Source organism: Corylus avellana, chromosome 8, assembly GCF_965113065.1.
Source record: "Corylus avellana chromosome 8, dhCorAvel1.hap1.2, whole genome shotgun sequence".
Lineage (NCBI taxonomy): Eukaryota > Viridiplantae > Streptophyta > Magnoliopsida > Fagales > Betulaceae > Corylus > Corylus avellana.
Window position 1 is genome coordinate 23052627 of NC_142497.1, and position 15520 is coordinate 23068146.

The following is a 15520-nucleotide window of genomic DNA, read 5'->3' on the forward strand; positions in this document are numbered from 1 at the left end:
TTGTGATTAAAAAAAAAAAAAAAACAAACAAACAAAGAGAAAGAAGAGTTTTTAAGATTAATATAAAAATGTAATGGTGAAGTTTGTGTAATAAATTATTTGTTTGTATCAATAAAGATATTTCCCAGCACAGTTTTTTAGAATTGAGTGAATTTTTCATTCTGTTATATAAAGACGAGTATGATATTCATTCAATACTATTGATCTGATGAACAATATAAAGCATATATATATGCGGCAAAGATCATCTCCCTTACCTCTCACCAATGACCTCCACAGGAGCATTCTCCGTTATTGAAATGATGAAATCGGCTCGAATCTCTTGTAACAATCTCCCTCCCTTCAATCTTTGAGATCAATGCTGTCACCAAATGGCAATCTGCACATACTCTAAGATTCTTAACTATCATTATACGGCTTCCCGGGGGTGTGCTAATTAGCCCAAGTGTAATGGCCAATTTCTCACTGTGGCCAAGAACTATCTCCTCCTTTATGTGCTCACCCACATTTTGCATAACCATGCTTGTGTTTGGAACATACCCACAATTCTTCATCTTCTGAACAAGATTTTTCAAGTAATTGTTTATCTCTTTGCTAAGGGGATGAGACCTATCTCCGGATTCAAAGCTGTGAACTTTTCTATCTATCTCTATCCATGTACATGCCTTTTCTTTTCTTATTCCCTTCTTTGACATCAATCTTCTCACGTTTTTAACACCTTCCAAGTCCCCAACAAGTCCATAGAAGTTGGAAAGCAACATATAGGCCCCTGCTTCTTCAGGTTCCAATTCAAGTAATCTCTGTCCAACAGTCTTTGCTAACTCTACATTCATGCGGGAGCAACATGAACTAAGAAAAGCTGTCAGAAGCTTTGCCTCCGGCTTTATTGGCATCCTCTCTATGAAATTATAAGCCTCTGTGAGATGCCCTGCCCGCGCAAGTAAATCAACCATGCATGTATAATGCTCCATCATGGGCGTGATGGAGTATTTATGTATCATGGTGTTGAAATTCCTCCACCCTTCTTGAACTAATCCTGCATGACTACACGCATATAAGGCTCCCAAGAACGTGATCTTGTTTGGTACAACACCCTCCGTTTCCATTGCATTAAATGCCTCAAGAGCTTCCATTCCCAGGCCATGTTTTCCATAACCCACAATCAAAGAAGTCCATGAAACTACGTTCTTGATAGACATGTTCTTGAAAAATTGGTGCGCATCATCCATGCGTCCACATTTAGCATACATGTCAATAGTAGCATTTCCAACCGCTAAATGTAGCTCAAAACCATATCTAATCACCAGCCCATGAACTTGTTTTCCATTAAGCAAAGCTGCAATATCAGCACAAACTGAAAGAACACTAGACATTGTCATAAAATCAACTTCAGCTCCCTCCACTCGCATTTTCTTAAACAAAAACAACGCCGTCCTTCCTTCAGAGTTTTGTGCCAGTCCTGAAATCAGTGAATTCCAAGATCCCACGTCGCGCTCAAACATATTATTAAACAAAGTGATCGCCTCCAACGTCAAGTGACACCGACATAACCCAAAAATCATGCTATTGTGCACAACAATATCTCTTTCGGGCATTTCATCAAACACACGGCGGGCTTCTTTGATGTCGCTGCATTTTATGTACATATCAAGAAGGGAGGTCATTAGAATCGTATCTCTATTGAACCCATGTTTGAACACAATGCAATGAGCCTGCTTGCCTTCTTCCAGGGCACCAAGTCTTCCACAGGCTCTTGCAACTGCTGAGAGAAGCAACTCCGTGATTTTGAACCTAGTTTTCTGAAGCTGATGGAACAAGAGTATGGCTTGACGATTCTGTCCTTCTGTTACAAATGAAGTGATCCTTTCAGAATATGATAAACATTTTCGGAGCATATCTTAGCAAGGGTCTTCTCGGTATCAATGTCGTAACCAGGTCTCAGCCGATTGTTATCTAACTCTTTTTATTCTCGTACGCCGAGGCTGGTGTTAAAGATTTTGGGCACTCCAATGTTTTATGCTCATTTATTTTTAAAAAGTATTGGTGTCAATAATTTGTATATATTTCTAAAATATTTTCTTACAAATTAAATAAATTAATTATTAAATTTATAGAATCTTTCCTAAAAAAAAATAAATAAATAAATTTGTGGGTTCCACCATTAACTTTTTATAGAATCCACATAAGTCTTCAAATCTAATAATTAATTTATTTGCAAGATGAGATGAGAGAAATATGAGAAAAATATTGCCACCAATTATGTCTCTTTATTTTTTTTTCTTTTAAAAAAAAAATCACTCATTTATTTTGCATTAATGTTTGCTAGAAAATCAGAACTTGAATTGTTCAATATTACACGAATAATATATAGTAATACTACTCGCTCTTAAATGATATGAGAAACTTCACAAAACCCCCATAATTTCACATGTTTCAAAGGTACTCACAAAGTTCAAAAACCCATTGTCCTTAAATCAAACTTTCAATTTATTTTAATTACCATCTTCCATTGTCTCCAAGAGATAGCTCAATTGGCTAGGAAGCAAGCCTTATTAAGTAGAGGTCACTAGTTTGAATCCCCCCCTCTTGTGTAGACATGTCAAAAAAAAAAAAAAAAATTACCATCTTCCATTAAAATTTTCCCTTAAATCTTGTCAAAATTTTCAAAATACCATTTTTTTGATTACAAAAAATTGTAAAGATTAATACATTTATTTATTTATTTATTAAAAAAAAAAAAAAAAAACATATTTGCAATATTTTTGCAACATCTTCACAATTTTTTAAGATAAAAAAGATGGGTATTTTTGGCATTTTGACAAAAATTAACTGAAAATCCTAATTGAATTAAGTAATTGAAAGAAATTGAAAGTTCAATATCCTTAATTGAGATTTTTTAAATTTTGACAAGGTAGTATTAAAACGAGTGGAAGTGGAGCTTTATGAATTGAAGTTTCCTTTAAATATTGTCAAGTGAGGCCGTGAGGGGCGACCTCTCCTTTTAAGTTTTTTTATTTTATTTTATTTTATTTTATTTTTAGGGTAAAACTATAATTTTATAATAAGTTAAGTAATCAGCTATGCATGGCACATGTCAATCAAAAATTGGTTGTAACGTAGATACTAAACACGTGCATTTAACGATTTTTGTCAAACAACTGACAATATGAGCATTTTAGACAAATAGCTTATCATTTATGTGCTTTTGATGGATTGAGATCCCCTCCAATTACTCAAAATTGGATATTCTCATGTTACGAAATCGTGACCCTTTATTTTAAATCCAATGGTCTATAAAATCATTTAAACCTCGGTAAAACAAAAGCAAGTTTAAAATCAAAATTTAATGTCTTGGTTATACAAAAGCAGCTAGCATTTTATAAACCATTGGATTTAAAATGAAGGATCACGATTTTGTAACATGAAATTCTCTAATTTTGAGTAATTAGATAGGATCTCAATCCACTTTTGATACCCTAAGGATTCCAACTTTCAATGATGGAGACTTGATCAACTGGTCTGATGTCATTTATTATGCATACAATATTTTTTGTCTTCTTCATTATAATTTGATCGCATAAGGGGTAACTTCACTTTATACCCCTGAATTACTACATGATTTGACAAGCTCTTCCTAAACTTCAAAACCTCTTAATTTGAACCCTTAAACTTTCAATTGCAGTCAATTTGAACTCCTTTGTCAGATTTAACCGTTAACTTCTAACGGAAATACCTAAAAAGACAAAAATATCCCTGATTTTCGTTTTTATTTTATTTTATTTTTAATTTGAAATTAAGGGTAAATTTGGATTCAGGGGTATAAACGTCATTGTCTCACTTTTAACGTTTAAAATTTGATGGAGGGGTTCAAATTGACTGCAATTGAAAGTTCAGGTGTTCAAATTGAGAGGTTTTAGAGTTTGAGGGAGACTTGTCAAATCGTGTGATAATTCAGGGATTTAAAGTGAAGTTATCACATGCATTGAAAGTCTTTGAGTATAATGTGTCATGGTCTCAATTTGGATAAATTAAAAAAGCGTGCACGAAACTCAGACATTCATAATTAGATCAGTAATATAAAAAATTTTAAATAAAATTTTTAGGGCAATATCCATTACAATGGGAAATTTAAAATTTTTATTTATGCATTAAAAATTTTAAAAGGAAACTTCACTTTAGACCCATGAACTACCACGCTTTTTAAGAAGACCCTTATAAATTTCAAAAACTTTCAATTTAACTACTTGAACTTTCAATTTGATTCAATTGATCCCCTCCGTCAAATTCAACCGTTAACCCCTAACAGAAATTACTAAAAAGATCAAATTACCTTTCGATTTTCTTTTTTTTTTTTCTTTTTTTTTTTTTTTTAAAAAAAAATCATTTGAAAATTAAGGATAAATTTAGAATTTTATAAAAAGAAAAAAAAAAAAAGTCGGTGTATAAAGGTCATTTTATCACTTTTAACGTTTTAAATTTGACAGAGGGGGTACGTTGCATTGAATTGAAAGTTCAGAGGGTAAAATTGAGAATTTTTGAAATTTCGGGAAGTCTTCTCAAAATGCGTGATAGTTCAGAAGTGAAATTTTTCCAAACTCAAACTATCATTTTTTTTTTTAAGAAAAAATCATTCCGGTCTCATTAATTGATGAAGAATCACGAGCATAAAACTCTTACATCACAGAGCAAAAGTTCTGAGAAAATTATAGTTGAAACTACAAGGTTACAAGTCATAGATACATACATAACCATCTGACATTCAAAACTTATATATGACGTCAAAATACAAAAAAAACGAAAAAATAGGGAAAAAAAAAGAGAGGCACAAAAGCCCACAAAATACCACTGGAGGAAGGCTGCCGAATGATTCTAGCCAAAAAGCGAAAAAACCACGCATAGGCGCGTGCAAGTCACGTTCCATTGCGAGGTTGTCATAATCATAAGCGATAGGTGCCGTTGGAAGTGGGTGGAGCCGGTGCGCGCGGTGGAGTGGCGCGTGTTGAGGTGGGTCTGACAGAGGAACGTAGATTGAACTTTGACAATCTGATATAAGAACCCCATCAACCCCAGAAAAAGACACGTCAGAAATGGTGGATAGCACACTCGGCGCAGTGGGGCTTGAGCATGTAACAAAAGAAAAAAAGGGGAGGAGAGGGGAGGGTGGAGGGGAAGAGTCGGGGAAGGGAGGGGGGAGGAGAACAAAACTATCTAGCACAATAAGAATCCATAGGATATACTTCAAATTTTTTTATAATCTTCATACACGCACCACCAAATCAATATTGTCACAAAAAATTAGCACCCAATATTCACATATTTCCCTTTCCATAAAACTACAAACCGAAAAATAACTTTATATATAGGAACCAGCAGTACTGTATAGATTAGAGCTTGCAGAGAGAGCCATCATCGCCAAGCTTGCACAGAGCATCCATCTCTTCTTCGAACTTGGCCATGGCAGCTCTAGGAAGGGAAACAAGTACCCTAACCCCACCTTTCCTCGACGGATCATCCACCTTGCTAGGAGGCAAGAACAGACACAATTCCACGTGCGCAAATAGGTTCACCGGCTGGGGGACAAAGTTCACATTAATGGCTCCGACAGCTAATTCTTCCTCCAGCAAGAAACCCAGTTGCCTCCAATCTGTCAAAACCATGGATCCACCACTAGCTTCAATTTTTATATTGTGCTCTCTAAATTTCTCAAAAATGCCTAATGAGTTCATTATGTATTCCCTGTCGGAAGCAACTTTCTTGCTTTCTTTTATAAGCTTCACCACCTTCGAGAGTGGTTCTTCATTAAGTTCCCCTCCCATTAACACAACAGTTGCGGACACAAAAGCATTCCCATAATACCCATCTGGCAAAGGCGGTGAATTCAATCGGTTCCTTATCCCCACAGCCATGCTGAAAAGAGTTTTCTGATCTGGGTTTAATTTCAGAGCTCTAAACCTTGATCTCCATACATAGGCACCAAGAACCTCGACAGTTGTGAAACTTTCATTAGTCCCACAATGTTCCTCAATCAAACTCGTTTTCAGTGTCTTTATACTTTCACTGCTTACGTAAAAGCATGCATGCAGGATGTCTGTCGTTGGCAAATATGGTGAAATTGCTAAAGAAGGAAACTGGAGAGGCTCGCTTGCAGGTGCTCTTCCCATCAGCCTCTCCCTCTCCCACACAGGCTTCACCGAGGGCTCGCTCTTTCCGCTTGCAAGCTCAGCCAGGGCTCGGAAGAACTGCGCCGCTCCAGACCCGTCACATACGGAGTGTGACAAGCTCATACCAATTGTGAAACCCCCACATGAAAATTTGGTCACTTGAAAGAGCAGAGGATGATAACCTGCGGGGCCGGAATGAGGATTTTAGATGCGAAGGTCGACGAAATTAAGAAAAAAACACAGGATCGAGATACAAATTGGATTTTAAAAGAATTACAGGAGTTTTTTTTTTTTTTTTTTTTTTTTTTAAAAAAGGAGGGGGGAGGGAATCAAACTTCTCAACTTTTTTCCAATTCTTCTCAACTTATTTCTCTTTTTTTAGTTGATTTGACACCATTAACACTTAATTCAACTCAAAATTTTTTAACTTTATTTGAAATTTTATATTCTTCAAACAACCCAAACATAATCTCAACTATTTTTTTTCTCGATATTCGCAATTTTAAATTCAGCTCAGTAGAATCGAAAAAAAATCGCAAACCCAAAAGAGTCTAAGCAATCATAACTTTAATATTTAAAAATTTGTAATGTCGGTATCTCATGTTTCTAGTCCTTTTAATTTTACCCTTGTCGTAGGATTTAATTTAGGGTTAAATCGCCCCTTTAAAACTTATAAAAAATACAAATTTATCCTAATTAAAAATAAAATAAAATTAGAATACACAGCTGGCTTTGGGTTAACCAAACAACTGAGTTTTTTTTTTTTTTTTTTTTTTTTAAAGAGGATTTTGGCATCCTCAGTTAGGATTTAACAAAATCTTAATTAATAGATGGGTAAAATTAAAAATGGCTGAAACCCGAAATACCGACATTTTAAACTTTTAAACATCGAAGTTATGATTGCAAAACCACATATATTTTAAGAGGGTAAGTGAAATTTCTCCACAAAAACAAAATAGAAAAAAATTGAAGAACATCCGATTAGCCTCTTAGTAGTTTCGCCCCTGATAACCTGAGTCATCTTCGGACGGGAAGTCGAAGACAAACTGTTTGACTACTTCAACATCAATCCCATCTAGATAATGAAGAGAAGAGAGTTGGGAATTATTGGCAGTTGCCTCTAAGAATGGCACTCCATCTGCAGTGCAATTTATTTGAAGTTTTCCATCACTGCATTTATTTAGCTTGCCAGCCAGAGGATAGTAATAAACCAGAGCCTGGGAGAGGGCTTCTTTGATCACGCATGCTGGATCTGCTTGCCCGCTCATGCTACTTGATGTGTCAACTTTTGATCGGAACACATGAACTGTTTGGCAAAGAAACTCATGGGTGGGGCTGTTGTCTATGCTAGAAAGAGAAAGAACACCTGAAGGTGTGGGTTTCGACGGTTTTACAAGCACAACATCCTTCCTATCAAGTAATAAGGGTGTATTATGGTGGTTTTCCATGGAGGAGGTTAAAGCAAATGTGGGAGTAGTACTCTTGGGTGAGACTGAAATATGGCAGGGCTTCTCATTATATAGTGACTCTCTGATCATATAATGTTTGAATTTAAGTTCTTTGACTCTGATATTGTTGGTGAGATAAACGGTATTTTGAGAATTTTTACTTATAGTACATTAATATACATATTTGAACACCACTCTAATCAAAAGCTTAAACTAATAAATTTTTGGATCTACTTATACTTATTAATTACTATTTTTCTTTATACTTTCTCAATATGAGACTCAATAATCACAAGTACAATCACAACAGATATTATGTTAAGTTATCACTTATCTCAAAAGCTTAAGTATGTAGAAAATGATAAGTTTAATAATTTAATTAACATACTAATTAATTACGAAAATATTCGCTATCATATTAACTATTGTAATTACTGTATTTCCTTTCTTTTCAATGCCTCATTTATGTTATAAATAAGTTATTCTATTGTACAGTTTCTTCCTATCATTAATATACAAGCTTCTTTTCTAATGTTCTTTAATTAGCTTGTCTTTTTCTTCCTATTTCCCTACCCACCCTGACTAAACTCCAGCAATTATGTGGACAAAAAGTGAGAAAAGATTTGACAGGATTTACATTGGAGTTTTTGGATATGGGTTTAAGAGTTGAGAGAAAACTAGCAACTTTCTGATGGGTATACTACAAGCAACTACTGATTAATTAATTATAGATTTGCACCGGAGTTCTGTGCTGGGCTCGAGTGTTAAACCTTAAAATCTTGCAGGTGGAAGTTAGAAGATAAGCATTAACAGATGGCGACCAGTAGTAAGCTACGGCCTTAGTGGTTGAATATCTCGATCGATAATGGCAGACCGTTTCAAGTGGGGTTAGAACTTTGCCCGCATCGCACTCATAATATATATAGGATGTGACCTGCTGCAGGAAGCCATCTCACCTTGTTAATACGATATCATCAACAACAACAAAAATTTGCGGTGATTCTTTTGGCATCTGCAGATAAAGACAACCTCAACCAAATGATATATAACACATAATGTAGCTTTGGTTAGTCTCGAACGTGTGGATATGTTTTGTTGTATATTCAAATTGAAATGTATTCAAATATAATGCAGACAAGTGTAAAAAGATAATGTATAATCTTCTTGTAATGTACTATCACTTGATATATCAATTCTGCTCAATCTCAAACTACATCTTCCACCATTACATATGCTCCAATTATCACACCTATTATCAATATCAATCATCACGTCACTCTCAAATTTTGGCTGGCGTGCCTTGATGGTTTCCTTATCTAGAAGGACAACAACTCTTTGGATACATATATATGTTGATGGCTCCATCGATCACTTGTCCACCTAATCTCATATCTACATCCACGGATGCTTCTACCTCATCTGCCTTGGTCAATAATCTCGAATACTTCATCTGGTTCCACCAAGATAAGCTTATCTTGAGTGCCATAATTTCTTCCTCACTCTCTGAAACTATTCGGCCGGGCAGATGTTGGGCTCCACATATCACATGATTTTTGGATTACGTACCTTAGAGAAAATGTTCTCTTTCTCATTCCAAAGCCCAAATAAATAAATTAACTCCATTTTACGTCTCCTGATCTTACTTACCGAAAAATAAGGCAAAGGGATCTATCTTAACACCCTCAAGAGAGCCTAAAACAGAAGACTTTAATACTTGCATAATAAGATATATAATTCTACATTTCCATGGGTAAGTAACAAATAGACTAATAACTAAAAAGCATCATAATAGGATCATAAGAATATCATCATGATGATATTAAATGTTTCGGTCTAAGACCAATCATTAAGTCAAATATTAAATATTAGGAGAAACTTCACTTTACATCACTGAATTACTACGCGTTTTGAGAAGACCCACATAAATTTCAAAAAACTTTCAATTTAATTCTCTGAACTTTCAATTTGATTTAATTCCTCCCCCCCCCCCCTCCCCAAATCAAATTCAACTGCTAACCCTAATGAAAATTAGTAATCATTCGATTTTTGTTTTTGTTGTTGTTGTTTTTTTTTTTTTTAATTTTTTAATTTTTCATTTGAAAATTAAGGGTAAATTTAAAATTTTATAAAAAATTTAAGGGTATAAAGATCATTTTATCACTTTTAATGTTTTAAATTTGACTGAGGGGGTACACTGCATCAAATTGAAAGTTTAGGAGGTGAAACTAAGAGTTTTTAAAATTCGGAAGGTCTTCTCGAAATGCATGTTAGTTCAAAGATCTTAAGTGAAGTTTCCCCTAAATATTTCAAAACCAATTCCAAAACAGTCGACAAATACTAAACAAGTTTAACTTGCCAAAAGCGGTAGGTAACAAACATCATCAAATGTCAAATCACGATCCTGAATAAGATCAAAGAAGGGTTCATAATCAATTGTGTCCAAATTGGTTCCCACTTAACCCAATTTCTTATACACAAGCTGCAAAGTTTAGTGAGTGGCAATGTGCCATGCAGGCAGAATTTGATGCCTTACAAGCAAACTGCACATGGGACTTTTGTTCCTGACCTCGTGACATGAATGTGATACATATATGATAAATTATATAGGTTTCCGAAGTAAAACAAAAGTCTGATGGCTCTATAAAGAAATTTAGAGCTAGATTGGTCACTAAGGAATTTCAACAACATGGTGGAGTACTAGATTACACCGAGAGTACTCTGAGACATTAATTCAGTCATGTTGCTAAGCCGGCCATCTAGCATTCTTATAATTTTTGCACTATTATGATTGGCCTCTTAGACAATTGGATGTGTCTAATACCTTTTTGCACGGCTCTCTAGAAGAAGAAATATTTATGAAACAACCCCTTAGGTTTCATAAATATGTTTACAGATTAATTAAATAAGGCAATCTACGGTCTTAAACAAGTCTTTCGGGCTTGGTTTAATTGCCTCTCACCGTCCTTACTTAATTTTGGATTTATAGAATCCCTAGTGGACTATTCATATTGTTTATCTATCATCACTTGAACATTCAACCTTTTTGTTATACTTCAACTTATCATTGATTGTTTGAAAGATGACTTTACAATGAAAGAGTTAGGGCCATGACTCCATTATTTTTTAGGTGTCAAGGTTGATTGTGATCACTCCTCCGGGTTACATCTTTTAAAAGAGTACGTAATTCTATAAATCATCTGCATCATCTCCTTCCCATATGGAACCGGATTCTCTCTAGTAAAAAATAGGGACAAAATAGCCATTTCATCTTTTTAGTGCAATTTTGCCTTTCCTTTTAAAGGAACTAACTCTTCTCTATTTTATTTGAGTTAGAGATGATCCAAATTTCTCTCATATCCCCAATCCCATGTGGAATGATCCTCACAACCAAAAGGTGTTGATTTTTTTGGTTGTAAAAATCAGCCACATGAGATTGGAAGGCTTAGCCGAGAGTGAAGGTGTGATGTATTTATTGTATATATAGATTTACTCCTCTTTCTCTAATTTCTAATTTTGTGGACCACCCATGACATCTGGCAAGGGCAAACCCACCTTTATTGGTGTGGGGTCCTTGGCAACTCAAGGATTTAAAAATGTCTCATGAATTATTATTTTTTTAATTTTGTACGTTATGGGCCTTATGGCCGTACAATAGGGCAGCCCCAGAAACGATTACTCTTTTTTTTTTTGATATCTTTACTCTGCTGAAAGCCAGAGTCGTTATACAATACAACATGTGGAATACTGCAATCACAAAGACCTCACCAATTAACTAAGGGCCATGTGCCCTTTGCATGGAATCATTTTTAATGTCTAAAATTTGACAAAGGGGTTTAAATTGACTGCAATTAAAAGTTCAGTGGTTTAAAGTAAGAGTTTTTGAAGTTTAAGGGGGACTTATCAAATTGCGTGATAATTCAGAGGTTTAAAGTGAAGTTACCCATATATTGAAAGTCTTTGAGTATAATGTGTCATGGTCTCAATTTGGATAAATTAAAAAAGTGTGCACGAAACTCAGACGTTCATAATCAGAGTATACAAAATTTTAAATAAAATTTTTAGGGCAATATCCATTACAATGGGAAATTTTAAAATTTTTATTTATGCATTAAAAATTTAAAGGGAAAACTTCACTTTAGACCCATGAACTACAACGCGTTTTGAGAAAGACTCTCATAGATTTAAAAAAACTCTCAATTTAATCCCCTGAACTTTCAATTTGATTCAATTGATCCCCTCCATCAAATTCAACTGTTAACCCCTAATGGAAATTACTAAAAAGACCAGATTACCTTTCGATTTTCATTTTTTTTTTAAAGAAAATTTCATTTGAATATTAAGGACAAATTTAGAATTTTATAAAAAAAAAAAATAGGTGTATAAATTTGACAAAAAGGGTACGTTGCATCGAATTGAAAGTTCAAAGGGTGAAATTGAGAGTTTTTGAAATTTGGGGGAGTCTTCTCGCAGAAGTCTTAAGTGAAATTTTCTCAAACTCAAACCTTTTTTTTTTTTTTTTTTTTTTTGTAAGGGGAAATCATTCCAGTCTCATTAATTGAAAAAGAATCACGAGCATAAAGCTCTTACATCACAGAGCAAAAGCTCTAAGAAAATCATAGCCGAACCTACAAGGTTACAAATCATAGATACATGTATAATAATCTGACATTTAAGACCTATCGATGACATCAAAATACAGGAAAAACGGAAAAACAGGGGAAAAAAAAAGAAAAAGAAAAAAAGCACAAAAGCCCACAAAATACCACCGGAGGAAAGCTGCCTGATGATTCTAGCTAGAAAACGAAAAAACCATGCACAGGAGTGTGCGAGTCACAATCCGTCATGGGGTTGTCGTAATTAGAAGCGACAAGTGCTGTTGGAAGTGGGCAGGACCGGTGTGAGCGATGGAGTGGTGCGTGTCGAGTTGGGTTTGATAGAGGGATGTAGATCAAGTTTTGACAGTTTGATCTAAGAACCCCATCAACCCCAGAAAAAGACATGTCAGAAATGGTGGATAGGACACCCGGCGCGGTGGGGCTTGAGCATGTAACAAAAGAAAAATAAGCAAAAAGAAGAAAAAGGGGGGGAAGGGGGGAAGAGTCAGGGAAGGGAGGGGGAGGGGGAGAACAAAACTATCTAGTACAATAAGAATCAATAGGATATACTTCAAATATGTTTTATAATCTTCATACACACACCACCAAATCAATATTGTCACCAAAAATTAGCACCCAATATTCACATATTTCTCTTTCCATCCAACTACAAACCGAAAATTAACTTTATAGGAACCAGCAGTACTGTATAGATTAGAGCTTGCAGAGAGAGCCATCATCGCCAAGCTTGCACAGAGCATCCATCTCTTCTTCGAACTTGGCCATGGCAGCTCTAGGAAGGGAAACAAGTACCCTAACCCCACCTTTCCTCGACGGATCATCCACCTTGCTAGGAGGCAAGAACAGACACAAATCCACGTGCCCAAATAGGTTCACCGGCACGGCGACAAAGTTCACATTAATGGCTCCGACAGCTACTTCTTCCTCCAGCAAGAAACCCAGTTGCCTCCAATCTGTCAAAACCATGGATCCACCACTAGCTTCAATTTTTATATTGTGCTCTCTGAATTTCTCAAAAATGCCTAATGAGTTCATTATGTATTCCTTGTCGGAAGCAACTTTCTTGCTTTCTTTTATAAGCTTCGCCACCTTCGAGAGTGGTTCTTCATTAAGTTCCCCTCCCATTAACACAACAGTTGCGGACACAAAAGCATTCCCATAATACCCATCTGGCAAAGGCGGTGAATTCAATCGGTTCCTTATCCCCACAGCCATGCTGAAAAGAGTTTTCTGATCTGGGTTTAATTTCAGAGCTCTAAACCTTGATCTCCAAACATAGGCACCAAGAACCTCGACAGTTGTGAAACTTTCATTAGTCCCACAATGTTCCTCAATCAAACTCGTTTTCAGTGTCTTTATACTTTCACTGCTTACGTAAAAGCATGCATGCAGGATGTCTGTCGTTGGCAAATATGGTGAAATTGCTAAAGAAGGAAACTGGAGAGGCTCGCTTGCAGGTGCTCTTCCCATCAGCCTCTCCCTCTCCCACACAGGCTTCACCGAGGGCTCGCTCTTTCCGCTTGCAAGCTCAGCCAGGGCTCGGAAGAACTGCGCCGCTCCGGACCCGTCACATACGGAGTGTGATAAGCTCATCCCAATTGTGAAACCCCCACATGAAAATTTGGTCACTTGCAAGAACAGAGGGTGATAACCTGCAGGGCCGGAATTAGGATTTTAGATGCGAAGGTCGACGAAATTAAGAAAAAAAACACAGGATCGAGATACAAATTGGATTTTAAAAGAATTACAGGAGTATTTTTATTTTTTATTTTTTTTCAAAAAAAAAAGGGGAAAAACTTCACTTACCTATGAAGTATTATAAACCAGGCTTGTTTGGGAAGACAATTCTTCCCAATTCTTCTCAATTTTTTTCTCTTTTTTTAGTTGATTTGACACCATTAACACTTAACTCAAAATTTTCAACTTTATTCAAACTTTTATATTCTTCAAACAACTCAAACATAATCTCAACTCTTTTTTCTCTTTGATATTTGCAATTTTGAATTCAGTTCAGGTCCTTTTAATTTTTTCCTTTCCGTAAGGATTTATGGTTAAATCGAACCGTAAACATGTAAAATGTCTCTTATGCCCCTTTAAGACTTATAAAAAATACACATTTATACTAATTTACAAAAAATAAATAAATAAATAAAAATTAGAATACACCGCTGGCTTTGGGTTAACCAAACAACTATGTTTTTTTTTTTTTTTTTAAAGAGGAGGATATTGGCGTGTCCTCGGTTAAGATTTAACAAAATCTTAATAGATGGGTAAAATCAAAAATGGCTGAAACCCGAGATACCGACGTTGTGAACTTTTAAACATCGAAGTTATAATTGCAAAACCGCATATTTTTTACGGGGCAAGGGAAATTTCTCCACAAAAATACAAAAAAGAAAAAAAATTGAAGAACGTCCAAGCCTCCTAGTAGTTTTGCCGCTCATAACCTGAGTCATCTTTGGATGGGAAGTTGAAGACAAACTGTTTGTCTACTTCAACATCAATCCCATCTAGATAATGGAGGGAAGAGAGTTGGGAATTATTGGCAGTTGCCTCTAAGAATGGCACTCCATCTGCAGTGCAATTTATTTGAAGTTTTCCATCACTGCATTTATTTAGCTTGCCAGCCAGAGGATAGTAATAAACCAGAGCCTGGGAGAGGGCTTCTTTGATCACGCATGCTGGATCTGCCTGCCCGCTCATGCTACTTGATGTGTCAACTTTTGATCGGAACACATGAACTGTTTGGCAAAGACACTCATGGGTGGGGCTGTTGTCTATGCTAGAAAGAGAAAGAACACCTGAAGGTGTGGGTTTTGAGGGTTTTACAAGCACAACATCCTTCCTATCAAGTAATAAGGGTGTATTATGGTGGTTTTCCATGGAGGAGGTTAAAGCAAATGTGGGAGTAGTACTCTTGGGTGAGACTGAAATTTGGCAGGGCCTCTCATTATATAGTGACTCTCTGATCATATAATGTTTGAATTTAAGTTCTTTTGACTCTAATATTGTTGGTGAGATAAACGGTATTTTGATAATTTTTACTTATAGTACATTAATATACATATTTGAACACCTCTCTAACCAAAAGCTTAAACTAATTGGTTTTTTGGTCTACTTATGCTTATTAACTATTATTTTTCTTTATACTTTCTTAATGTGAGACTCAACATTCGCAAGTTCACAACAGATATTATGTTAAGTTATCACTTATCTCAAAAGCTTAAGTAAGTAGAAAATGATAAGTTTAATAATTTAATTAATATACTAATTAATTACGATAATATTCACTAGC

At 35.5% G+C, this 15520-nt stretch overlaps 3 protein-coding genes across 3 annotated transcripts; all 3 read right to left on the bottom strand.

The window, feature by feature from the left end:
* Positions 1 to 55: 55 nt before the first annotated feature.
* On the bottom strand, positions 56 to 1988 carry LOC132164280 (pentatricopeptide repeat-containing protein ELI1, chloroplastic). The gene has a single exon (XM_059574766.2). The coding sequence runs from the start codon at positions 1893 to 1895 to the stop codon at positions 261 to 263; it is 1635 nt and encodes a 544-aa protein (XP_059430749.2). The 5' UTR covers positions 1896 to 1988; the 3' UTR covers positions 56 to 260.
* A 3311-nt stretch (positions 1989 to 5299) lies between these two features.
* Positions 5300 to 7654, bottom strand: LOC132164633 (tetrahydroanabasine acetyltransferase-like). The gene is made up of 2 exons (XM_059575173.2): positions 7174 to 7654; positions 5300 to 6343 (listed from the first exon to the last, which is right to left on the bottom strand). The coding sequence occupies exons 1-2, from the start codon at positions 7607 to 7609 to the stop codon at positions 5385 to 5387; spliced, it is 1395 nt and encodes a 464-aa protein (XP_059431156.2). The 5' UTR covers positions 7610 to 7654; the 3' UTR covers positions 5300 to 5384.
* Positions 7655 to 12818: 5164 nt separating this feature from the next.
* LOC132164543 (tetrahydroanabasine acetyltransferase-like) lies at positions 12819 to 15159 on the bottom strand. Its single transcript, XM_059575074.2, has 2 exons — positions 14673 to 15159; positions 12819 to 13877 (listed from the first exon to the last, which is right to left on the bottom strand). The coding sequence occupies exons 1-2, from the start codon at positions 15106 to 15108 to the stop codon at positions 12919 to 12921; spliced, it is 1395 nt and encodes a 464-aa protein (XP_059431057.2). The 5' UTR covers positions 15109 to 15159; the 3' UTR covers positions 12819 to 12918.
* Between the last annotated feature and the right edge of the window lie 361 nt (positions 15160 to 15520).

What these genes read in the sequence shown, in the direction of transcription:
- LOC132164633 (XM_059575173.2), bottom strand. Translation starts at nt 7,609, where the DNA reads ATGGAAAACCACCATAATACACCCTTATTACTTGATAGGAAGGATGTT. An exon ending in CCCGTCCGAAGATGACTCAG is followed by an intron (nt 6,344 to 7,173) that starts GTTATCAGGGGC and finishes CCGGCCCCGCAG; the next exon opens with GTTATCATCCTCTGCTCTTT.
- LOC132164543 (XM_059575074.2), bottom strand. Translation starts at nt 15,108, where the DNA reads ATGGAAAACCACCATAATACACCCTTATTACTTGATAGGAAGGATGTT. An exon ending in CCCATCCAAAGATGACTCAG is followed by an intron (nt 13,878 to 14,672) that starts GTTATGAGCGGC and finishes CCGGCCCTGCAG; the next exon opens with GTTATCACCCTCTGTTCTTG.
- LOC132164280 (XM_059574766.2), bottom strand. Translation starts at nt 1,895, where the DNA reads ATGCTCCGAAAATGTTTATCATATTCTGAAAGGATCACTTCATTTGTA.